Below are 26,558 nucleotides of genomic sequence, written 5' to 3'. Positions count from 1 at the left end.
TTTCTGAAAATCTACATTTAAATAGGCTTTTCTAATGGCATGTTTCCATTGTGACAACATGCCCCACTACAGAGACATCGTGTCACAAAAGGTCAGTGTGTGTCTGAAATGAATCGTATCTTTTTCTCCTGGACAATAACGGCAGAAGTTTTCGGCTCGTATCATAAAGAGGAGCGGCATCTGTGTTTATGAATCACAGAAAGTTCCTCTGAGGCGCTCAGTGTTTTTATTAACAGCTCCATAATTACACAGTTTCAATTCTGATTTAAACAAACCCATTGTGCTCATGCTATTCTAAGACTGTTGCCCCAAAGCGAGCAGCATGGTGTCTTTGAGAAGCTTTGCTGTAAGTGTGAAAAACCCGAGGGAATGATTTCAGACGATTGTTCCGGTTAGAGACTGATCAGATCTTCTCTCTTGAGCTTTCTGTGTGTAGAGATGAAGCAGAATTGATGTCTTACACACACTGCGTGATGGAGAGACGTGTCTGGATGAAGGGCAGAGCTTTGATTTTCTGTCTTTTATCATTCTCTGACTGATTCATGGCTGTTTTTCTGCTGATTCAGCGCTGGGGTTCATTGAGCCGCTGACAGATGCTTTGAAAAAACACCCTGTTTAAATGTGTAATAGCGCTCGGGAATGTGCGTTTGCATCTTTCAGACGGCTTTGACTGGTGTACTGTTTCAAAATGTAATGATTGTTCACGTCACATTGCATTATCCAGACATCTTCATCTTCTCAAATGCATCTCGACTGGATCTGAAAAGCACAAGGACTGAGCTCTGGGTTCAATGCAAGTTCAGCTCTAAAGCATTTGCAATGGAAGTATACAGTTTCCTAAGACTTAAGTGTTCACATTAAACTAGTGTAGAATTAGTGGCCTTGTCTGTATACGTTTTTTATCTCAAACCTCAATGTCATGATCAAATAATGCCGGTAAAGCCAGTAACTTTCACAATAGGCCTATGCACAAGGTTTTTTCCACAAAAGTTATTAGAGTAAGCAAATATTATTAGAATACGTTTTACAAGAAAACACTATTTTAGTTTTTCTACTTCAATTCAATGTGTTACTTGACAATAAGGTTCCATTTGTTAACATTATTTAACATGAGCTAACAATGGAAAATACTTCTAAAGCATTACTTAATCTTGGTAATTTCTACATTTACTAATACATTATTACAATCAGTAGTTGTATCAGTTAAAGGAGTCATAACCTAGTATTACATTGGATACCTACTGCTGTATTATAGTCTTTCAGGCCCTTCTAAAAAAGAAAAGTGGAAAATAAAATCAACACAGACCTACTTTTACCCTTATTTCTGACGGCATTATTGTCTCGCGAGATCAATGCGATGTTTTGGCTGGCGTGGACGCTCTATATGGCTCTGCACGCCAGTTGAAAGGGTTGTTGGGACAGCGTCATTAAAAATGTATTTCATCCACTGGTCCCTGATAGTTTCGTCCGATTTTGGGAGATAAAACACATTTACATGTTTTTTTATGGCAATCAACCACAGAGCAAGTCCGGTGTGCACTCGATTTCTCCATCTTTCTCGACTGAACTGACTATGAGGGGGAGAGGGGAAGGGGGGGCTTCCTGCTGCGGTGTCCATATATGGTATATCCTACTACCTCATGACGTCAAGAGGGAGCTGAAATCAAAATCTCGTATTTGAGTGCGCGTGCACGCGCGCTGGTTTATTTACCCTGAGGTAAACAAACGCTTCACTTTTCATACCTGCAAACTTGTCGCTTTTCGGCAAGCCGAAATTTTATTTTTTCTCACAGTAACTGCCATGCAGGCTAGAATTGCGAAACATTATTGGATAATTCTTATAATTGACATTTCTCTGGGCCAATCGGAATCTTAGCACTTTTTCCCTTGGCCAATTGGAATCTTAGGACTTGCGTCAGAATCTTGAAGCACACAGCGCCAACTGAGCTGAGCTGAGCTCGCCATTTGATGAGACGCCTGGCTACCGTGCGAGTCTAATGGAAACTCGCGCATGAATTTTCCTGCATTTTAGCGCCCACCAAAATGATTTTTTGTCCCGCCAAAGTCTTATTTGATCGGTGAGTAATGTAGATGAACGGCTGCGTTTGTGACAGTGTGTATGTTTGACTGAAAGAACGAGCAGAGAGAGAGAGAGAGAGAGAGAGAGAGAGCCGGTCGCGCGCGCGCACTCTCTGTGTAAACGACTTCACCGTCTCCAAACTAGGCGCTGTGTTGCTCTCTCTCCCTCGCTCGCACATATTAATCAAAAATAAATCGACACGGTGGTAAAAGGTCGAAAGACCTCTTTTTTTTCTGAATTACTGCTGGGTGTGAATTTTGCTAAATAAGTTTCCTTATCTTCTCTGAAAAGCGTTCTGGACATTCAGCTGACTTAAACAACACTTTAATTAAACGAAATAAAACTATACAGTGATGAAATGTTTTTATGTTGACACAAATCTTGGATGTCAGTGTCCTAACTGCTGGCATAATCACACAACGCGCACGACACGTCCAATTCGCGAACTAGTGACTCCTTTGAACCGATTCATTTTAATGAATGGTTAAAACAAATGGGCCCGGTTTCCCGATAACGCTCACTCTTAGCCTGCTAAGAAGACTCGAAAGATATATCTTACCAAAGTAGTTTATGTTTTTAAGTGTGTTCCCCGAAGTGTCTCTTGGAAGCTTCTTAAATCGCTGCCGCTTAAGTTCAACTTAACAAAGGCGCTGTCCCAAGTGAAGGTGCTGAATTAGTTGGCATCGATTGCTCAGGAATCGATTTTACACTTCACACGGTGCATTACAGCGTTAAGAAAGACAACACGTTCTATCCAAATGAAACATTCCTCAAATTATTCCAGTAACTTTTATTTTAACATAGTGTAAGTTATCAGTAAAATATAGCCTATTAATTAAATGGTTAAATTGTCAGTAATATGTTCACACAATATGTTGTGACGGGTAGACGAACCGGGTATCCCTCGCTAATCATCCACCATCCTTGTCCCGTTGTGCCACTTGTGCAGCTTCTATACATGGGTTTAACGACTTCTAAAAATTATGTAATTATGCTCTATCTATGAGATACCTTATTTATCCAGAAGGAAATTAAACAGTGTCATTCTAAGTGCACATTCAGATATAAAGTCTCATTTGAAGAGGCTGCGTAAAGACATTAGTTTGTAATGTACATGTGTTTGACGTAAAGCTATGCATGAGGCAAAGCAGTGGAAAGGGAATCCTCTGACAACCATGTGACCTGCGTTCAATGCCCTATAAATGAATGAAGATGAATCAGCTATGAGACGTGGTCATTTGGGCATATGTCAATTTTTGATGCAGAAATTCTAACGTGTACGCTCCTTTGTCAACATTAACCCTTAAAGAGTTTCTGTATCTTGGGGGATACAGTCATTTAACAGGCTGTGGGGGGAAGGGCCATGGGGGGAAGGGCATTATTTGGTTGCAGTTGATGAGAAACACTGATGGGGTGATGGGTCATGTAATCAGGTCATGTGACTTTATGCCAACATTCCAAATATTTGTATCAAAATCCAAAATGGCAGCATACGTGGACAAAGACACTGGCTATGAGGGAAGTGTTTTTATATTTTTCACGATTATGATATTTTAGAGTGATTTTGTTTTAGAAAATAGTTTTTTAAGGATAGTTTTACATGTTCTTGTGGATATTTTTTAAATAATCTTCTCACAACTTTGATTATCAGACATTGAATGCCTGTATCCTGGGGGATACATTGCCCATATAAGGGTATTTAACAGGGCTGATCACTCACAGATATTCTTATGTTTTGAGGCCTGTTCTCTACAGATATTGAATATGATAAAGGTTTTTCTTTAACTTGTAGTGTAGTGTAGTGTAGTATAGTGTAATGTAGTGTAGTGTGGTGTAATGTGGTGTAGTGTAATGTAGTGTAGTGTGGTGTAATGTGGTGTAGTGTAGTGTAATGTAGTGTAGTGTAGTGTGGTGTGGTGTAATGTAGTGTAGTGTAGTGTAATGTGGTGTAGTGTAGTGTAGTGTGGTGTAATGTGGTGTAGTGTAGTGTAGTGTAATGTAGTGTAGTGTAGTGTAATGTGGTGTAGTGTAGTGTAGTGTGGTGTAATGTGGTGTAGTGTAGTGTAGTGTGGTGTAATGTGGTGTAATGTGGTGTAGTGTAGTGTAGTGTAATGTAGTGTAGTGTAGTGTAATGTGGTGTAGTGTAGTGTAGTGTGGTGTAATGTGGTGTAGTGTAGTGTAATGTAGTGTAGTGTAGTGTAGTGTAGTGTAGTGTAGTGTAATGTGGTGTAGTGTAATGTGGTGTAGTGTAGTGTAGTGTAGTGTAGTGTAGTGTAATGTAGTGTAGTGTAGTGTAGTGTAATTTGGTGTAGTGTAGTGTAGTGTAGTGTAGTGTAATGTGGTGTAGTGTAGTGTAGTGTAGTGTAGTGTAGTGTAGTGTAATGTGGTGTAGTGTAGTGTAGTGTGGTGTAATGTGGTGTAGTGTAGTGTAGTGTGGTGTAATGTGGTGTAGTGTAGTGTAGTGTAGTGTAGTGTAGTGTAATGTGGTGTAGTGTAGTGTAGTGTGGTGTAATGTGGTGTAGTGTAGTGTAGTGTGGTGTAATGTGGTGTAATGTGGTGTAGTGTAGTGTAGTGTGGTGTAATGTGGTGTAGTGTAGTGTAGTGTGGTGTAATGTGGTGTAGTGTAGTGTAGTGTAATGTGGTGTAGTGTAGTGTGGTGTAATGTGGTGTAGTGTAGTGTAGTGTGGTGTAATGTGGTGTAGTGTAGTGTAGTGTGGTGTAATGTGGTGTAGTGTAGTGTAGTGTAATGTGGTGTAGTGTAGTGTGGTGTAATGTGGTGTAGTGTAGTGTAGTGTGGTGTAATGTGGTGTAGTGTAGTGTAGTGTGGTGTAATGTGGTGTAGTGTAGTGTAGTGTAATGTGGTGTAGTGTAGTGTGGTGTAATGTGGTGTAGTGTAGTGTAGTGTGGTGTAATGTGGTGTAGTGTAGTGTAGTGTGGTGTAATGTGGTGTAGTGTAGTGTAGTGTGGTGTAATGTGGTGTAGTGTAGTGTAGTGTAATGTGGTGTAGTGTAGTGTGGTGTAATGTGGTGTAGTGTAGTGTGGTGTAATGTGGTGTAGTGTAGTGTAGTGTGGTGTAATGTGGTGTAGTGTAGTGTAGTGTGGTGTAATGTGGTGTAATGTGGTGTAGTGTAGTGTAGTGTGGTGTAATGTGGTGTAGTGTAGTGTAGTGTGGTGTAATGTGGTGTAATGTGGTGTAGTGTAGTGTAGTGTAATGTAGTGTAGTGTAGTGTAATGTGGTGTAGTGTAGTGTAGTGTGGTGTAATGTGGTGTAGTGTAGTGTAATGTAGTGTAGTGTAGTGTAGTGTAGTGTAGTGTAATGTGGTGTAGTGTAATGTGGTGTAGTGTAGTGTAGTGTAGTGTAGTGTAGTGTAGTGTAATGTAGTGTAGTGTAGTGTAGTGTAATTTGGTGTAGTGTAGTGTAGTGTAGTGTAGTGTAATGTGGTGTAGTGTAGTGTAGTGTAGTGTAATGTGGTGTAGTGTAATGTGGTGTAGTGTAGTGTAGTGTAGTGTAGTGTAGTGTAATTTGGTGTAGTGTAGTGTAGTGTAGTGTAATGTAGTGTAATGTAGTGTAGTGTAGTGTTATAGTGTAGTAGTGTAGCAATTAGAGGCAAATTGTTTGCCAGATTATAATTATCAAAAGTGAATGCCAATTATAGATTGACAATCATTAATGCTTTAATGACATTAGAAAATAGCCAAGGCTAATTAGCACCATTTTAGTTCTAATAACAAATAAAGTCAACTTCATAAATAGTCCTGTATCCATTGCGGACATTTTTTTTATTAGTATATATATCATTATATATAGCATAAAATCATTGTTGAGCCACAACATTGTCAACATACCATAGTTTGACTTGCAAACAACGCTAAGAGAGAGCTTACGAATGGTCTGGACCAACCTTACGATAGTGTGACTTACAGAAGATATACTTAGCGTACGAACATGTCGGGAACCGTGCATTAAGGTTAAGAGAGAACTTAAGTACTAGGTTAAGAACTACTTAGAGATAAGAACGCTTTGGGAAACCGGGCCCTGATCTTTCCAACAGTGAACTCAGGTGACGTCTGAATCGGTGTAACTAATCAGTAACACTTTACAATAAGGTTATATTTATTACATAAATTATATAAAAAAGTACAGTTTGCTAACTCAAGCTTAAACTTCAAAATAAAGAAAACCACTTGTTTAAAAAAAAAAAAAGCATATGACTACATTTTTCCACACAGTGCTATTGGATCGATAATCAGAATCGTCAGTGGCATTATTATTGATAAAATCGTATCAATTCCCATCCCTATGTGAAGACCGTAAAATTATAATCAAACATTAAAGAACATACATGTTTTTTTTAAGAGTTTTTTTTTTTTTAAGAGTTAAAAGATTAAAACATTTTGCTAACATGAGGTCTTATTGTGTCACTGTCAGTCTTTTTACATCAGTGCAAAACTAGGGTATGCAGATTAATTATTATTATTATTATTATTATTATTATTATACATTATTCATCAGCATGCATTGATTAATCCCATGGCATGTAGCTAAAAAAAAACATATGAAACTTTTGAAAGACAGAAACAAAATCGAGGGGTCGAGGGTCTGTCCAAATAAAGTTCCCTTGCCCACTTGAAGTTAAACGCACTTCAAAATGGCGGCAGGGATTCTCCCGATGGGAAGTGCTTAGGGAAGTTCACGAGTGTATGTCTAAAAGTGGAGTTAAAAGCCGCCATGGTTTTCGTGGGAAACTGCGTACATGCGCCACTCGCCAGAGTGTGTCTCGTCATATCCGTAAATATAGAAAAGTTGCTCCGGCTGCTTTGATGCGTGTCTCGTGTGGGAGTGGGAGTTAGTTGTGTGTGTGTGTGTAGCAGCTACATCTCCAACCTCCAGAGAATCACCAGTTTTAAACAAACGGCGAACAGAGGAGAGTCTGCTGGAGAAAAGAGAACGAGACAGAGCTCGTAATAAAACAAGAACCAACATTAACTCTGCTTTTCAGGGATGGGGAGAACTGAGGGATTTGAAATGTTGTAAAAGTGACGCAGAGATGATGGTGTTTTTATCACTCAACAGGAGATTAAACTGCCCCTATTATGTAGGGCTTTAATCAACCAAAGAAAATCTTGGTCGACTGAAGTCCTGAAATTTTCAAATAAAAATCGAATAAAAATGACGTTAGGAAAAAAACCCGTTAAATTAATTAGCTGCGCACTGTGCGCAGTACTTGGTAGGCTATTTGCAGTATATTAAATAGTTTTTGACCTAATTATTTTGCACTGAAATGAGTCTGACACACGAGTCTGTCGGCTCTGACAGCGTTGCATCACGTGCACCTGCGCAATATCAGAGCCTGGATTTCCGAAAATAGTACTATGTTGTCAACTAGTGATATCATCATAAGAACTTATGAGGAATATGCAGCATAATTTAGACAATTGTTTTTGTCATATGTATTATAATAACTGACAGACACTATAACCTCACAGAGCGAGGCTGTACATAGGAGCTCAGCTTCGCGGCTGAGACACGAATAGACTATTAACTTAAAGCTTTTACTCTTAAACACAAAAGGCACGTCCACTTTAATAAAAAAAGAATATTTATTAAACAAACCAGATCAAGAGCAGAAACTAAATAAAGTGCATAACTGAAAAATAAAGCATGGAGAGGACTGACTATGAATTAAACGCTCTCACAATTAAATAAATAATATTCAGCAAACCTTCTAGTAGCCTATACTTTCTTCAATCTGTCTCTCTTCTCCAGTGGGTTGGGCTAATCCAAAAGAAGTGAAAACAAGGGGGGTGTTCTGAAGACAGACTGTTACCTGTGAAACAGGGGTGCTCTGAAAACACCCCCATTAGCATACGCGGCAAAAAATCGACCAATCAGAATTTTGGTCGAGCCAGAACGTATCGACCAATAATCGAAAAATCGACTGGGAGATTACAGCCCTACTATTATGCTATTTTAAAGTTTCCTAATGTTGTTGTGGAGTCTCCTACAACATGTGTGGGTGGTGTGGCGCAATGGATAAGACACATGCCTTTGGTGTGAGAGACCCGGGTTCGAATCCACTGTGAGACACCAATGTGTCCCTGAGCAAGACACTTAACCCCTAGTTGCTCCAGAGGCGTGCGACCTCTGACATATATAGCAATTGTAAGTCGCTTTGGATAAAAGCGTCAGCTAAATGTAAATGTTTACATGCATCAAAAAACTGTTTAATTTCCTCATAATATACATTTGCACATCACCATATTTTCAATGATTCTCAAACGACTCGTCAGACGAATCAATCTCTCTAAATCCCTCCTTTCCGCGGGCTACTCTGCTCTGATTGGCCAGACAGCTCAGTCTGTTGTGATTGGTCTACATGCCCATTGCCATAACAACGTCAGCACTGCTTGTCCTGAGGCTTCCTACACCGTAAAAAAACACAGTAACGAACAATGACGTCGATTTTACCATATCAATGCGAGCGCGAGTCCGATGATGAAACATTGGAAGAACTAATTATTCAACCCGAACCTCCATCGCAAGGACGACTAGAGAAGGACGTTTCAGTGATACACTACTCAGTTTGAGGTACATTATATGAGATGTTGCAACTGTAATTCCTCACCATCAGCATTAACAAGTGCATGTACATCAACAAACCGATTATTTTACTTATACTTATTTATTTACAGAGTATTTTTCTAATTTATTGCGGTGAACATGTGAAAACTGTATCAATAACAGTGCATACCTTAGCCGAGCTCTAGAGTGAATGACTGTAACATAAACGTTGGTAAAACAAATCTTGCTCCATGATTAATTTTTACTTAAAACTAGTGAGAACGACAGATGATCTGCAGATTAATAGACACAGTTATAGGTAATCGTGGCCCGCAACTGATCAGCAGAAGTATTTAATTATGTGTTAATAATGTGAGTTAGCCAGTTAGCAGGAGACCTACACACGAACGTCACAACGAAACGGCTTATGACTCGTTTGAAATGACTTGTTTCATTGACTCAAAGTCGACTCATAACTTTTGAAAGACAGAAACTTTATATAAGGTGAACTTTCAGATTTAAAACTTTGCAGGATGTTTTCATTCACTTAGAGCTATGTAACACACTAAAGGTCATTTTCAAAAATCCATAATAGGGGCACTTTAAGATTAATTTTATTGAACAGATAAATTGTCATATGTATATCTAACAGAGTTCATCATAAAGCATTATCTATTATGAAGAGTCATATGCACAGTCACGCACAGCCGAAACCCAACCATTACAAGGTTCTTTTGCTAAATATATGCTGTTTTATTGTTTTAACTGCCAAAAGTTACATAGTGTACCTTTAGCTAATACGTCATAGGACCTTATTTTAAAGTGTTAATTAGTGTCAAATAGTTTAAAAGGAAATCCTACACCAGTTTTGTTCAGTGTAGAGACTGTTCACATTTAGCAAACCGACAAGGTCTCGGATAACTGGAGAGAGCGATCTGTTTCTCATTCATCTGAATGGCAGTTTCTTGGCCGGTGCATGAGCCCTCAGAAGTGTGCAACTAAGTAGGTAACCGTAAGTTCATGCACTTAGAAAAGTAGCTCCTCCTTAAGAAGAACAATACATACAGTTGAAAATAAATACAGTTTTTACTGAATAATAAATGCAAGTGGTTTACCAAAAAGGCTTCGGATTCTGCTTTATAAAACCCTCGGGAGCACTGGCTCTGTGCCTTACTGTAACCGTGATTTTATCTTCTTTTCTCTCTTTTTATTTTTTTACTTGTAACTGGTGTTGAACCCGGAAGATTCCTTTCATCTGTGATGCTCACTGAGCTTCTCTGCTGTTGTAGACCTGCAGAGACACAGAGACGTACAGTCACAGACTCAATCTGCTGTGGAGATCCCTGTGGGACTACAGTATGTGCGCTCACACACTTCAGCATTCGCACTACCGTTTTAGCAGACGGACAGATTTATGAGGAAGCCCTGGGAGAGTTTAGCTGTGTTTGAGAGGCAGAAAAACACGCTTCATTTTGCAACAACACAAATGAAAAATTACATACAGTAATGTCCAAAAGTGATGCCCAGCCTAGGAGAATCGACATCTTCAGCCTTTATTTGAATATTATTAAACATTTGGTAACACTTTATTATACAGTGTCCTTGTTACATAATGTTACATGTACTTACCATAGTAATAACAGTAAATTATGCATAATTACATGCAACTAACCCTCAACCTAATTCTACCCTAACCCTATAGTAAGTACATGTAGTTGCTTAATATTACTCAGTACTTAAATATATAATTACACTGTAACAATGACACCTTCAAATAAAGTGTAACCAAACATATTGCGTAGTTGTGCTTGGAGTTGATTGTTTTATTTGTGATGATAACACAATGAAACATGACAAATTTTGCGGACATCATTTTTATCCAGGCTGTCATACAAAGAAATTATGAGCACGAAATATTAATAACTGATTATGTACTCTTTTTTTCCTGTGAGATTGCATTTTATTGCATAGTAAAATCAAATCTGTAACTTTAGTTTTACCATTTTTTGCCTTATAATTTTGTCAGACAAATACCTAAAGTTTAGTGTTTTGTTGTTCTATCATGTTTAAAAATAGAAATTATTTTCCTCATATTTTAATATTATTGAATTGACCTGAGCTAACATGAACTAATGATTACAAGTTGTATATTTATTAACTAATGTTAACAAAGACTAATAAATAGTCTGTAACAAATGTATTGCTCCTTGTTGCATTAAAGTTAATGCATTAAGAGTACGAGATTCCTTACAGTGAAAATGACTCATGTTAACAAATGTTACAAATAAAATTTCCAATAAAACTCTTTGAGTATCTGATTTTAACAGTACTGAAGTATTTTACTGAATGTAGGCTCAAAGATGCACTCGACACCTCAGAGACATGCCAGTGAAAAACAAGAAAAGGTTGATTTGTAAGACAGCAATCACGTTTATTTTATAAAAACAAAATGAAACTGAACGCTACAAAATTGCAATGACACAACAACCTCTTACATGTCTAGAAACACTCAAGTCTCATTTAAAGTCTCCCTGTAGTACATTTTATCCCTTAAAACTCATCTTTGATCACCAAAGTTACATATTTCAATGTTTTTTCCTTGAAAATAAATTCTTCATGCCTTAAAATAGCGACACTCTAATTCGACACCCTTGCCTCATTTAGTATGCGCGGTGCTATGAATATGCAAATGAGCCCCGCCTCCACTCACTCACTCAGCTCAGAGATCCACTGGTTGACGATCACATGTTGATCTGATTGGTTACAAGGTAGTTTGTGACGTCAGAAACACCAGCGATTTCAAAGCGTGTTTTTGAGACTGTCTTTGGTTCACTGCAGTTTTAAGGAGAAAATACTCAGCAATGGTGTCGACTTATGAATTTACACATGGTTTGTCTTAAAGCATATTAAAAACACCACATTGACATATAAACATTTTCACCACACCTAAAAATTTTAAGCTCAAGTGCTCAAAAAGTGCATAAGTAAACCAAAATACTTCAAAAAGGTCTCTTCAATATAACAGATGTTATATAAAGTTAAAGTGCTGGTATAATGCCCTTTTCACAAGATGTGAAATAAGTCTCTGATGTCCCCAGAGTGTGTGTGTGAAGTTTTAGCTCAAAATACCCCACAGATATTTTTATATAGCATGTTAAAGTTGTCACTTTTTGAGGGTGAGCAAAAACGTACCGTTTTGTGTCTGTCCCTTTAAATGCAAATGAGCTGCTGCTCCCGGCACAGGGGGGCGGAGCTACAACAGCTTGCACTCACACAGACATGCACTGAAAATTTCAAAAACGTTTAGCCTTTTATGTTCAAACCGGAGTCAGACAATGATGGAGAGACTCAAGAAGAAGTGACAACATGTAGAAGCAACAGGACATTTCTGAATGATTAGTTAATGAGTTTATGTAGCTCATGTGTAGTTATCTTCTAGTCATTGATTAGCATATTCTTGATAATCTATAAATCATGTTGAGGGGGCGGGGTTTATGTAAATTTTAGGGTTGGTGATGTCACTAACCCGGGAGGAATGTGGTGTAGTCTCTACCAGCCGTTTGTTGTAGTCCTTAAAAAGCGATTTCTTTAAAAGCAAATATCTCCCTTTGCTTTGAACTTTGAGCGTTGTAACTTTGCAGATGTTGTTTATGCTCAAACAGCAACATTACACACTAACTAAAGTTAGAAAAGTCAAATCATAATCAACCACCCCTTTAAATAGTCAAAGCGTACTGGCATGCACCGGATGTGCTGGTTTTGGCCTCATCACTGGAATGCCTCATAAATTCGGCCTCATCTCATAAATGAAACGCCTGCGATTCACAACTACCTGTCCAGTTGCTTTGTTGACAAGTTTGGGTGAGCAAGAGCAAAACGCACAATATATAGTACCTTCAATGCCCTGTAGATGGCGATATCACTTCTTTTGTAGCAGAAATAAACTGCTGCAGAAAAAGTTAGGTACCATGCAATGCAAATGTTTTGGAGTAAAGAGTGCATATACTTATTCAAAAATGTAGTCAAGTAGAGATTAAACGTTGTTAATATCTTTGATACAGTCAAATTACAAAGTAGCCAAAAAGATACTTAAGTACAGAAACTAATTACATTTACTTAAATACTTTACACCACTGGCATTAGCTAATGTTAACCAATGGAACGTTATTAAAGTGTTTACCAATATAAAAGAATTTCAAGTGTGCAACTCCATGCACTTTTACCTCAGTGGAAAATGCACCATAATTGTGTTAAGACGTGGAATATTTCTTGCATGAAGCCGCTAAAATGAAAATACAAGGAGCAAAATCATGTTTTTTTGCTGTTGTCATTTTAGATTTAGACCATGCATACAGTCAATTCCTGAAATAACCAGCTTCAGAAGCAGCAGAAAGACGAATGCCCAGCACGGATGCCTTCATGTCCACACACACATTATATAGCATGCAGTAATCCCGTGGAGGCCACTCACTATAACACAGGTCTACACTGCCACATTACATTCACATCACACTGAACGAGGCGTCCCTCCAGCAAACCAATGATGGAAATTGCTATTTCAGAACGGCTTAAGGCTGCGCTTATGTGCCGCCTTTTGTTGTGCGGGACATTCGTGCACCATTAAGAGTCAAAGGCATCCCACTTTCCTGGCATATATTCAGTTATTTATGACAGATTCAATTCATTTTGCCTCTTAAAAGTGGAAGAGGTTTGTAAACCAGAGCGCCAGGGCTTTCAAAAGGCCTCATATGGCTGTAATAAGTATAAGTGCAAAGGACACTCACGTATTTAAGCACAATATTACTAGTTCAGGTTTCTTTGTTGTTGCTATACTTAGAGGTTTCCTTTTATTTCATAAAAAAACAGAAAATGATTTAATCTGGTCTGGCAAGCTATATATTTTTTAACAATTTCTATGCAATGCAAGTAGCGCTTGCACTGCAAAAAATGCTTTTCTTACTTAGTATTTTTGTCTGGTTTAAAGTCCAAATATCTAAAAATTCTTAAATCAAGATGCATTTACTAGATAAGTAAAATTAGATAAGATATTATGTTTTGTTTTCTGGGGGAATTAATCCAAATTAAGTGAGTTTTTGCTTAAAACAAGCAAAATTATCTCTCCATGATCTCAATTCAAACAGGAACAAGATCATGGACAGATACATTTGCTTGTTTTAAGCAAAAACTCAAACTTAATTTTGATTTATTTCCCCAGAAAACAAGACATAATATCTTATGGCATTTTACTACTTTAGTAAATGCATCTTGATTTCAGAATTTTTTTGATATTTGGACTGGAAACGACAGAAATACGAAGTAAGAAAAGCATTTTTTGCAGTGTGCATGTCAAAAGGTCGTTGCTAAAATCAGCTTGTTAAGCCACCATGAACTCGGGGACATTAAATCACGTCTAATCCTGATGTTTTAATTGACATGGAACCAAATAAGGAATCGGACTGACACATTTACTAAAATGACCTACTTAACCATTAATCTGAAAAGTAGGTCTGATATGGATATTTCCGTATGGATGACTGCACACTTACACTGCGTTCTGCACTTTCTGTGAATGATCAGTGCGAGGATGAGCTTTTAACCCTCAGAAAATGTTCATCATCAACCTCAAGAGGTCAAATATGAATATTAAATATTATATGAGACCTTTAATTTGGTTCTGTATGAGGTTTGCAGTTTTTTGCAAACTTGTTATCAATTTGGGACTGTCGTTTTTTTATGTATAAATGCATATTTCTTGTAAATTAAATAAGAGAAACTTACAGTAAATCTTTTTAAACAATAAAAGATTTTTTTTTACATCATGACAATTTTCATGTTTTGTAGCAGGTGAAAATCCTATAGACATAAGGTTGCACATAAATAATGTATAATAATACGTGACCCTGATCACGTCACCAGTCTCGAGTCGCACGGGTATATCTGTGGCGATAGCCAACAATACATTATATGGGTCAAAATGATCTTTTTTTTTTTTTTTGCCAAAAATCATTAGGATATTAAGTAAAGATCATGTTCCATGAAGATATTTTGTAAATTTCCTACCGCAAATATATAAAACATGTATTTTTGTGAGTGAATGCAGCACAATCGTGAACATAAATGAACAACTTTAAAGGAGATTTTCTCAATGTTTCGATTTTTTTGCACCCTCAGATTCCAGATCTTCAATAGTTGTATCTCGGCCAGATATTGTCCTATCCTAACAAACCATACATCAATGGAAAGCTTATTTATTCAGCTTTCATAGGATGTATAACTCTCAATTTAAAAAAATTGACCCATGTGACTGGTTTTGTGGTCCAGGGTCACATATACATTATGACAGTGAACGACATCAATTCAACAGACCTCTTGAGGTGAAACATGCCAGAATATATTTTCATGCAAATTAGGTAATAATTAATAAATAATGAATGTAAGATGGTATCAAACACCCTAAAGCGCTTCACGTTTCTGACAGAAGTGTCCGTGTCTGAATCACGTCTGCTAATTTCATTTAAAGAGTGTCAATCTGTGACACGCTTTCCCTCTTTCCTTGAAGTCTACGAGAATCCCCCTGGAGTCTCCCCTCCACCCGGCACCGTCTCAGATGTTTATTTATTTCTGAGTCATACTTATTCATAATTCAGAGCGGCACACGACTGACACAGTTTTGCAGGGGAGTAAGCATCTGACTAAGGTACTCTGGGTTCTGCGAGCGACCCGTGACACACTCCTCAAGCTGAACGGCTGTTTCCCACAGGAATGCATTAGAGCTGGAAACCCTTTTTTCATATGATGTGCCATTTTTTATTCTTATTTGATCACGCTTTTAGCTACTCTCGGCTCTGTTTATCACATATAACCGTGTTTAAAATATTCTGCATTTTTTTATAGGCTAAAGCTGCATAATTCAAATGAACATTATTAGTGGCTGTTTTTAAATGCTCTATTCTTCAGCAACTCTCTAATATTACTGATTTAATCTACGGTATATATAGTGCATTCAGTTTTATTCACATACATACAACATACTTGCGTACGTAAAGCAATATATACTATAGGAAATCTCAGTTGCGTGATTGTTTATATTGTCTCAGAATGTAACTATATTATCGCCCATTATCTCTAATCTGCTAAATGGGATTATAAAGCAGGAAGATGTTACGATATTAAAAGAATTAACATCATGATTTTCTTTAAAGCTCTCTCTCTCTCACACACACACACACACGCACGCACTCTCTCTCTCACACACACACTCTCTCTCACACACACACACACGCACGCACTCTCTCTCTCACACACACACGCACGCACACTCTCTCTCTCTCTCACACACACACACTCAGATACACACACTCTCTCTCTCTCTCTCTCTCTCTCTCTCTCTATCTCACACACATACTCTCTCTCTCACACACACACACTCTCTCTCTCACACACACACACACACACACACACACACACACTCAGATACACTCACACACACACTCTCTCTCACACACACACACTCACAAACATACTACTCACTCACACACACTCTCTCTCTCACACACACTCAGATACACTTACTCACATACACACAAACACTCTCTCTCTCTCTCAAACACACACACACACACACACTCTCACGCACGCACACACACGCACACACTCACAGACAGACAAACTCACGCACACACACTCACACACACAAATCAATAAAACACTTACAGTAGAAGTAAATGGGACCAAACTGTAATTAAATAATATGTACATTAACATGCTTTTAGGGTGAACAAACTGATTTAAACAACTCGCCACTCTACACATTTCTTATAAAAAAATCCCTTTTATTGTAAATGCCTCAACTTTGGCTTTTTTAAAAGAAAATGAGGGACAAGTAAAATTTATTTTAATCAACATTACGCCACAAATGTTGTCAGCTGAACATAAAGTCGGCATGAAACGTAAGTTGCTCTTGTCTTTTCTTCCCTATTGTGTCGTATATCCGAGTTAAACAGTTCTGGAACAAGAACAAATGTGGGCGGGGCTTGATTTTGTCTGTGGAGAATTGATTGGATGGTTGTGGTTTGCTATTGGTGGATCTCATGTGAGTGACAGGTTGCCCCGCCCTCGTCATCAGAGAAGAGGAAGTTATTCTAATTCAGTATTACGAGGCACATAAAAATATTGATGTGCAAGGATCAATCATTGATAATAAACACTGCAATATTGCACACAAACAAGAACTGTCAATTTTGATTTCATGCTGACTAGTTCAGTTTGCTTGGGTTCACATTACACACATTTGTAGGTTTAGTTGTCACAACACTCTGAAAAATGCTGTGTTTTTTTTATCCCAGTTTTGGGTCAGATATGGACAAACCCAAACGTTGGGTTAAAAATGTACCAATGGCTGGGTTAACTGAACGGCCTTCAGCTCTCGGTGGAGTAAGTGAAACAGATTGTCACAGTTGTAATGGCGTCTGAGAACACGGAGGTGGATTAGGCTGCAGGTTTTGGACTCGCTCCTCATCTCCTCCTGTGCCGTCCTCCTCCCATTGGCTGTTCCTGCTCTCCTCATACTGTCCGGCAACTCGCTCCCACGAAGTCCATCTGCAGACGGGCCTGTGTCTGAACACACACTCCCTTTCTGTTTCCTCTCGGCGCTGTTGGCTGAAGGAGCATCGGGGTCGTGCTTATGTAATCCTCACGTTAAGTTGAGCTCGAGGCGGCTTTTAAAGGAGAGCTCGACTCTTTGGCGGGAGGAGTACGGAGTGCTTTCGGAGAGTAAAGAGATTAATGGAGAATTTGAGGTCTTCTCTGATGTTTCTTCTAGGGGAAAGAAACTGAAATCTCACGTGTTACTCAACAATGTCTGTGCTGCTCAGATTTGACAAGATACCAAAGTCTGCAATCAAAAGTTAATTTTAAATCAAATATTTCTCATCAATGAATCCAAAGATCAAATAATCTGATCAGTTGACTTTTGGAAACCAGTTGCCTTAAAATTATCAAGTAAATAAACTTAAATAGTTTTAAGGCAACGGGTTTCCTACATTTTTTTTAAGTGTACTTCAGGCTATTTAACCCAACAGTCGGGTTATTTCTAGAAATTACCCAACGATTTTAAAAATGACCCAATATTTTTGGGAAAATAACCCAACATATTGACCCAATATGTGTAACCCAACGGTTGGGTTAAACAAATAACCCAACGTTTTTTTACTGTGTAAGTGAACTGAACCCTTTTTTACAGTGCACTATATGCTAATTTGACTTTTCACACAACTTTGAGAAACATCTGAGATAAAGTTGATAATTAAAACATGTCTGAAAACTCAATTTAGTCTTTTGAGATATGAAAGAGCAACCTGTGAGCAATAAAATGTCCTTTTGGGAGCGCAGGATGACACAAAGGAAGGAATAATCACAAACGAGATCTCTTTAATATCTCAACTGTTTCTCCTAGACAGCAATGAGATTAAATGGAGATTACATTGAGTTTCAGGAGATGAGGAAAAACAGAAATCTCACATCACTCCTCGAGATCTCAACAATGTCTCAAACTGTGCTCAGATTTGACAAGATACCAAAGTCTGCAAGGAAAAGTCATTTGTGTCTATTTGTATTTTGCTTAAAGAATTTGAGGAGAAACATCTGGGATAAAGTTGATAATCAAAACATGTCTGAGAACTCAATTTAGTCTTTTGAGCAATGAAAGAGCAACCTGTGAGCAATAACATTTTCCTCTAGGAGACACGGAAGAAAGGAAAATACATCTCAACTGATTCTCCTAGACAGCAGTGAGATTAAATAGAGATCAAATTGAGTCTCCTAATTCTCAGGTGTTTCTCCTGAGAAAATAGGCCGCATTAATCTCACATATATCCTCAATCATCTCAAAACCGTCTAAAGCGGTGATTAGATTTTCTGCAATCAAAAGACAGAGAGATATTTCTCATCAGTCCATTCTACTCTCATTGATTTTAAAGCTTCTTGTGTGCTCACAGGTTGCTCATTCATTGCTCAAGAGACATAATGTAGTTTTAATTCAAGTATCAACTTTGTCTCATATGTTTCTCATAAGAGCAACTCAAGGAGATAATCATGAAGAAAATCTATTTAATATCTCAGCTGTGTCTTAATGAGAGTAAAGCAATGAGAGTCTCCTGTGTTTCCTTAGGAAAAAAGATCCCAGTTATTTCAATGATTCTCAATACTGTCTCAAACGGTGCTCAGATTTGCCACAATACCAAAGTCTGCAATCAAAAGTCAGAGATCTCAGTATGATTGAGATCTTCAAAGTCCATGCTATTCCCATTCATTTTAAAGTTTGTTACTTTGCTCAGAGGTTGCTCATTCGTTGCTCAGGAGACTTAGGCTGAATCCGAAATCGCCCCCTATACCCCCAAATAGGGCATGATTTTAGGGAACAGCCAACAATTCTGAGAAGAAAAACTTGCAATTCTGAGGTCAAAAAGTCACAATTATGATTTACATCACAGTTGTGAGTTATAAAGTCCGAATTGGGAGATATAATCTTGCAATTGCCAGAAAAAAAGTCTATAAAAATCTTATAGTTTTCATTGTTGTAGGTTTAAATGTTATTTCATATCGTCACCATAGGCTAAAACATCATTCTCCCTATGAACTGCATATGTGAATATCATCTAGGCTTATTGTTTACATCAAATTCATGCTTTAATGGCAGGTTTCATCAGTCCAGTCTGTCCGTTTAATGGCTTGCAACCATAAAAGTGTGTGTAAAGTTTCAAAGGGCTTCTTCGTCGACGGTATTCTATAAAAAGAAGATTAGCACGGCATCCAAAATTGAATACTTCCATACTGTATAGTATGAAAAAAAAAACATTACGCCAACAAAGTAGTGTGTCTGAATACGCTGAGTTCTTTTTTGCTGCTTATTGCGCTTAAAGGGGTGATGAACTGAGAAATCAAATTTTCCTTGAGCTTTTGACATATAAGAGGTCATCATACTATAAGAATATCCTGTAAGTTTCAGAACTGAAAACTTCCTTGTTAGTCCAGTAAAAGCTTTATTGACACCAGGCACAGCGAACGACAGGTTTGTCAAAGTGGGGATCTATGACGTCAAAGGGTATCAAACCCCGCCTCCGCAGAAGAAGATCAACGCCTACTTCAGCACTGCCTGTTTAGCCCCGCCCACCATGACACTGGAACTCATTCAAATATGCAAAACTGTTATCCAATCATAGCAGTGGGCGTTTACTTCCAAGCCTTCAATGCGGCACGCCCATAAAAACCGAGCGTTTCAGGAGCTAGGCTTAAAACCAGGGTAGAAAATAGCCTATTACTTATTCATTTTGATGTTTTTGCATGTAAAAACCAAGCGAATCATAAGTTGACCTCAGACAACAATATAAAACATTTTAAAAAGCCAGTTCATGACGCCTTTAAACAGTCAAATACACACAAAATAATGTCAAAATGCAGATCTTGGCGAGTGTACACGTAAACACAGTCAGTTATGTTTTAAGTGAATGTAAACAGTTGAGAAAGAAATGCATGTATGAGCAGTATGTGATTTCGGACGCACCGCTTCAATTATTCTCGCCTGTTTTCCTCCACTTGTTACCACAGTTTTTCTGTGCGTAACAGCTTCAAACATGTTTTATTCAAGCATCAGTTCAAATGTTCTTAGATGTTTCTTCTAAAATACAGCAAAACACAACATCACCAACGTGAGTCTATCTGTATTTCTTCGCAATCATTTAAAGTCCCCCTGTAGTCAATAATTGTATCCCTTAAAACTCATCTTTGATCACCAAAATGACATATTTTAATGTTTTTTTCTTTGAATGCCTTAAAATATCTTGAATGTAACTCGACACCCTTGCCTCATTTAGTATGCGCAGTGCTATGAATATGCAAATGAGCCCCGCCTCCACTCACTCACTCAGCTCAGAGATCCACTGGTTGAAGATCACACGTTGATCTGATTGGTTACAAGGTAGTTTGTGACGTCAGAAACACCAGCGATTTCAAAGCGTGTTTTTGAGACTGTCTTTGGTTCACTGCAGTTTTAAGGAGAAAATACTCAGCAATGGTGTCGACTTATGAATTTACACATGGTTTGACTTAAAGCATATTAAAAACACCACATAGACATATAAACAACATTAAAAGCTTGATTTTCACTATAAGGGGGACTTTAAAGTTAACAAAAACTGAGCACTCGTATGTGTCCTGAGCAAACTCGCATTAGTTTATCTGATCTGATTTTGGGGTCTGAAACGTTTAACTCGAGCTCTGTTTATACACTCATCTTCTGCCGAGAGAAACGAGAGTGCACGTTGTTTGTGCGAGTGTCGATGTCTCTCAGCGTGACGCTAGCGTTAGTGTTTGCTGGAAGGTGAGCGTCACACTGCGCCACACCTGTTCCTGTGTCTGCTGCTCCTCAGTTACGCTTCACACACACACACGACAGTCACTACATCCATACGCGTTTGTCACACACTGTCCCGTACATGCTGGAGAGCAGATCACCACACACACATTACTCAGTACAACACCGTCCCGTAGTAAAAAATACCACACAAGACGCACATCAGATGCTCACGTCCAAAACATAGTGAGAAAAACCAGATTAAACCAGTCTAAACTGGATTGCCGGATGAACACTGTAAAGTTGTAAATAATACCATCTCAGTCTTTCTAACAATGTTTAATTCGCTGCTACTTGCGGTTTCTTTGTGAAATTTACTTTAAGTGGAAATTGTTTCAAAAGACATCCTTCAGTTTCTTTCAGTGTATGTTGCTAAATAATGCCACAATACTCTAATAAGCATAAATATAGACAGCAGCACACATAGATATTGGGTAAAACAGATCATTTTTAATGAGTACTAGGGTAGTAAATGTATAATACTATATAATATACTATAATATTCTTCGAAGATTTCTCCCACATTTTGGATCCGTCGTAAAGCCAATCCCATAATGTGATATTCTCTTTTGGAATAGACTTTGCATGCCTTAAAATCACTGTGTTTTGGGACGGAGCCCTTTTCTTTATAGTGCATGCTTTCATACTGTAAGTGTCAGGGCTGATAGGTGTTGTAGGTGTCATGACAAAGAGTGTCACTCAATTATGAAATAGTGTAGGACAGGTTATGACTAAACTAACATCTGGATGCTTGCGTTATAGTTTTGTTTTTTAAGATACACATTTCAATCTGCATCCATACACTGCAGAGTAAAAGATTGGGGTCGGTAAGATTTTTTACTGTATCTTCCGCTCACCGAGGCTGCATTTATTTGATCAAAAATACTGTAAAAATAGTGCAATATTATTACAAATAAAAAAAAAATATATAAAAAATATTCCTGTGATCAAAGCTGAATTTTCTACGGAAGAGGATTAGGGCCAAGCAATAATAAAAAAAATAACACCATCTCGAGATTAAAGTCATTATAATGCGAGATTAAACTCGTTAAATTTCGAGAAAAAAAGTCGAAATACAATCTTGAGGATAAACTCATTAAATATCGAGAATAAAGTCATTCTGTTTCGAGAAAAAACTCTTTAAATTTCGAGAAAAAAAGTCGAAATACAATCTTGAGAATAAACTCATTACATTTCGAGAATAAAGTCGTTGTGTTTCGAGAAAAAACTCGTGAAATTTCGAGAAAAAAACCTCAAAATACAAACTTGAGAATAAACTCATTACATTTCGAGAATAAGTCGTCGTGTTTTTTCTCGAAACACAACGACTTTATTCTCGATATTTAATGAGTTTATTTTCAAGATTGTATTTCGACTTTTTTTCTCGAAATTTAACGAGTTTAATCTCGCATTATAATGACTTTAATCTCGAGATGATTTTATTTTTTTATTATTGCTTGGCCCTAATCCTCTTCTGTAATTTTCAGCATCATTACTCCAGTCTTCAGTGTCACATGATCCTTCAGAAATCATTTGATGATTTGATGCTCAAGACACGCTGTGTACAATTTTTTTTCAGGATTCTTTGATGAATATAAAGTTCAAAAGAACAGCATTTATTTGATATAGTAATCTTTTGTAACATTACAAACATGTCTTTACTGTCGTGCGTTGTAATGCATCATTGGTGAATAAAAATATTAACTTTCACTGCCAGCGTTTTTAAAAAAAGTTGCAAGTGTTTTTGATACTTTTCACAAAACTTTCATGGCCCCCGGAATATTTTGTTGTATGAATATCAACATGCAACATATCAAAAGAAAGAACAGACCCTCTGCTTTAAAAAATGTATAAAAAAAGAATATGGGTAAGTTTCATAAAAAAGCAACACTTTGAATATAAAGCCAGAGCCCGTCTACGGAGAGCCTGGCCACTCCCTATTAAGTCTTATTGTACCGAATTTTGGTTGTAGTTCCACCAGAGTTCCACTGGGGGCGATCGCCCATGAGTGCAGAATGAATGGGAGTCTATGGGGCTAGACGGCTAAATGTGTCTCTTTCACCCGATTGCCGTTGAGAAATCTCAGATTTGATTGTAGGTTTTGCAAGTTCAACATGGGTTATAGGTCGAAAGTTGAATGAACGAGTACTTATGTCCTTTTAATATCTTACAGGTTGAGTTGTTGTTGCCCATAACACGCTAGCATTCTGCTAATGAACGCTGATTGGTCAGTGAAGGACTGATTACGACCAGAGATACCGCTTGATGGCATCGTGGCATCCGAAGCGGGACCAGAAACAAACAAAACAAAACCTCTTCTAGCACGTGTATTTACCTGTGTCAGCTGTGTGTGTTTACCTGTGTCAGCTGTGTTGTCGATGCCTGGAGAGAAAAGAAAGTGCAGAGCGCGAAAGCACCAGAGTGACTGAAGGATTGCCGTAAAGCAGTATCTCTGGTCGTACATGTGTATGACGTCATTGACACTTTAAAAGACTTTTTAAAGCAAATAAGTGACTCTAAAAAATCTAACACCCAGCAATGAGTAATTTCTTTGCATCTCCTTTCGAATACAATATTCAAATTACTAGACAAAAATTATATCCTGAGAAAAGTGGATTTTGATGAGTATAGCGCCATAGACCTCCATTCATTCTGCACTCGTCCTGTGAGCGCCCTCATATGGAATCAAAGTGGAACTGCAACCATTTCAGAAGCCGGAAGTTTACTGAGAGTGAAACTTCTCGCCTTATTAGACATTCTCTGATAAAGCTGAGAAAAATTGTTTCTGCTTCTTCTTCGTCAGTGTTTTGATCGGGAGATTCAGTATTCGTTCAGGAGATGTGTAATAGCGCCCCCTACCGTATAACAGTGAAAACACGGAAAGCCAGAAAATTCCGTCAATGGCGGGGAAAGAGTTAATAAAATAGTACTGACCCCAGACTTTTGAACAGTATTGTAGTTCACCAAAAAAAATAAAATTTCTGTCATCGTTTACTCTCCCTCATGTTGTTCCAAACCTGCATGACTTTCCGTCTTCTGCAGAACACAAAAGGAGAGTTTAGTTTGTTTTTAAAGGATATTTAAGACATTTCTGTGCAGGTGAAATAAATCAGTTAAATTTAAATATCCAAACACAGCATGAACAGCACAGGCAATCTGTTAAGTTTACTGTGATTTCACAGAATCACAGCGCTTCTGCAGTTTACCATGTGTAGCGCAGTTAAAAAGTCACTCTGAATGAATGGTGGGCTTTAGTTCTCTTTATCCAGGTTTAAAATTCATAGTGTCCATGGCATGAGGAAGATAAATTATTAATTCTGAAATAGTCAATTCATTTTTCATTATGTCTGAACTGTCTAAAACCAAGATAAAAAGTTGAAAAATAAATAGATGATAAAAAGTGCTGGGTATTGAAAAGGCGCAGATAAAAATACTTTTTAAAAACATATTTATTACAAACTAAGAATTTCTAAGGGCTCTAAATGATCAAAACACTGCTGAAAAGCCTGTTGCACACAATCTACTGCATGCCTTCTGTCGTCTGATTGATAGTTTATACTTTTTTAGAAAGGTTTTGTAAAAATGTCTTTTTGCTGTGAAAACTAATTTTTATAAAGTGAACATAAAAATAACTTTTATGTTGTCATTCATATTTTAAGATGAACACTTACTGGACTGAAGCAACTTATTATACTGGATTATCCATACATTTTTTTTTTTTCTTTAGAAAAATCATGTTAAAATGTGAGTCTAAAATATGATCTTTTGAGGAACGTTTCTTTGTTCATCTGTCGATCATCATTGTATTGCATTGCACTATAAGTTTTAAAACTACAGATATTTCATCATAAAACTAAGCATTTACATATCATCTTAAGATTATTGGAGATATAGAGTGACAGCTTATATTTATATGGATTTTATGTTCTCATTGATTTACATTACAAGCATCAGAATTTCATCTTACTTTTTGGCCATATAAATATCAGTATCTGCACCAAACTGCATATTTTGGGCCTCTGAATAAAATTCAATGTTTTTTCATCCTCGAGTCTGAGGATGTTAGGTTCATGTCAGGCTTTACAGGGATGCTCAGGTAATGGTGTTTTTACTGAGAGTCTCATGTGTGTGTGTGTGTGTGTGTGTGTGTGTGTCAGGGCGAGCTGCTGAGCCCGTGTCGCTGCAGCGGGTCCGTTCGCAGCACTCATCAGCCGTGTCTCATCAAGTGGATCAGTGAAAGAGGCTCGTGGACCTGTGAACTCTGTTACTACAAGTATCAGGTGATCGCCATCAGCACCAAGAACCCACTGCAGGTACAACACGTGTTACAGGGGTGGTATAATGTCTTTTCACAAGATGTAAAATAAGTCTCTGATTTCCCCAGAGTGTGTATGTGGAGTTTAAGATCAAAATACCCCACAGATATTTTTATATAGCATGTTAAAATTGTCACTTTTTGAGGGTGAGCAAAAACGTTTTGTGTCTGTTCCTTTAAATGCAAATGAGCTGCTGCTCCCAGCACAGGGGGCGGAGCTTCAACAGCTTGCACTCACACAGAAATGCACTGAAAATTTTAAAAACGTTTAGCCTTTTATGTTCAAACCGGAGTCAGACAATGATGGAGAGACTCAAGAAGAAGTGACAACATGTAGAAGCAACAGGACATTTCTGAATGGTTAGTTGATGAATTTATGTAGCTGATGTGTAGTTATCTTCTAGTCATTGATTAGCATATTCTGTCTTGATAATCTATAAATCGTGTTCAGGGGGCGGGGTTTATGCAAATTTTAGGGTTGGTGATGTGGTGTAGTCTCTACCAGCCGTTTGTTGTAGTCCTTAAAAAGTGATTTCTTTAAGCAAATATCTCCCTTTGCTCTGAACTTTGAGCGTTGTAACTTTACAGATCTTGTTTATGCTCAAACAGCAACATTACACACTAACTAAAGTTAGAAAAGTGAAATCATAATCAACCACCCCTTTAAATGATGCAACTTCACAAAACCACTACAAGACTGAGGACACTGACTGTTTCGTCACTTGTAACGGTTTTGACTCTTAATTATTCTACTCAAAATTATTTTGATTTGGAGCAAGGTCCCCTCCAATAATGTTCGGAAGTTTGGGGTCTGTAAGATTTGTGAATGTTTTTGAAAAGAAGTCTCTTCTGCTCACCAAAGACTGCAATTATTTGATCAAAAATACAGTAAAAATAGTGAAATATTATTGCAGTTTAAACTAACTGTTTTCTATATGAATCTATAGTAATATGTAATTTATTCCTGTGATCAAAGCTGAATTTTCAGCATCATTACTCCAGTCTTCAGTGTCACATGATCCTTTAGAAATCATGATTTGATGATCAAGACACATTTATGTTTATTATCAATGTTGAGCTTAAACTGCTTAATTATTTTATTTTTTTTGGAAACTGTGATACATTTTTGTTCATGAATAGAAACTTGAAAAGCATTTATTTGAGATAAAAAAAATCTTTAGTGACATTAAAA

The 26,558-nt window shown here is 37.6% G+C and overlaps 1 protein-coding gene across 1 annotated transcript in view; it reads left to right on the top strand.

Annotated features, from left to right (window-relative positions):
* Positions 1-26,558, top strand: part of marchf4b (membrane associated ring-CH-type finger 4b) — a 36,376-nt gene that overhangs the window by 6,416 nt on the left and 3,402 nt on the right. The window contains exon 2 of the mRNA XM_084420446.1: positions 25,209-25,364. Coding sequence (XP_084276572.1) covers positions 25,209-25,364 — 156 coding nt within the window. The remainder of the gene's footprint in view (positions 1-25,208; positions 25,365-26,558) is intronic.

This window comes from Rutilus rutilus, assembly GCF_951802725.1.
Source record: "Rutilus rutilus genome assembly, chromosome: 10".
NCBI classification, from domain to species: Eukaryota; Metazoa; Chordata; class Actinopteri; order Cypriniformes; family Leuciscidae; genus Rutilus; species Rutilus rutilus.
The sequence above is the reverse complement of the archived record's forward strand: the minus strand, read 5'-3'. Positions and strand labels throughout refer to the sequence as shown.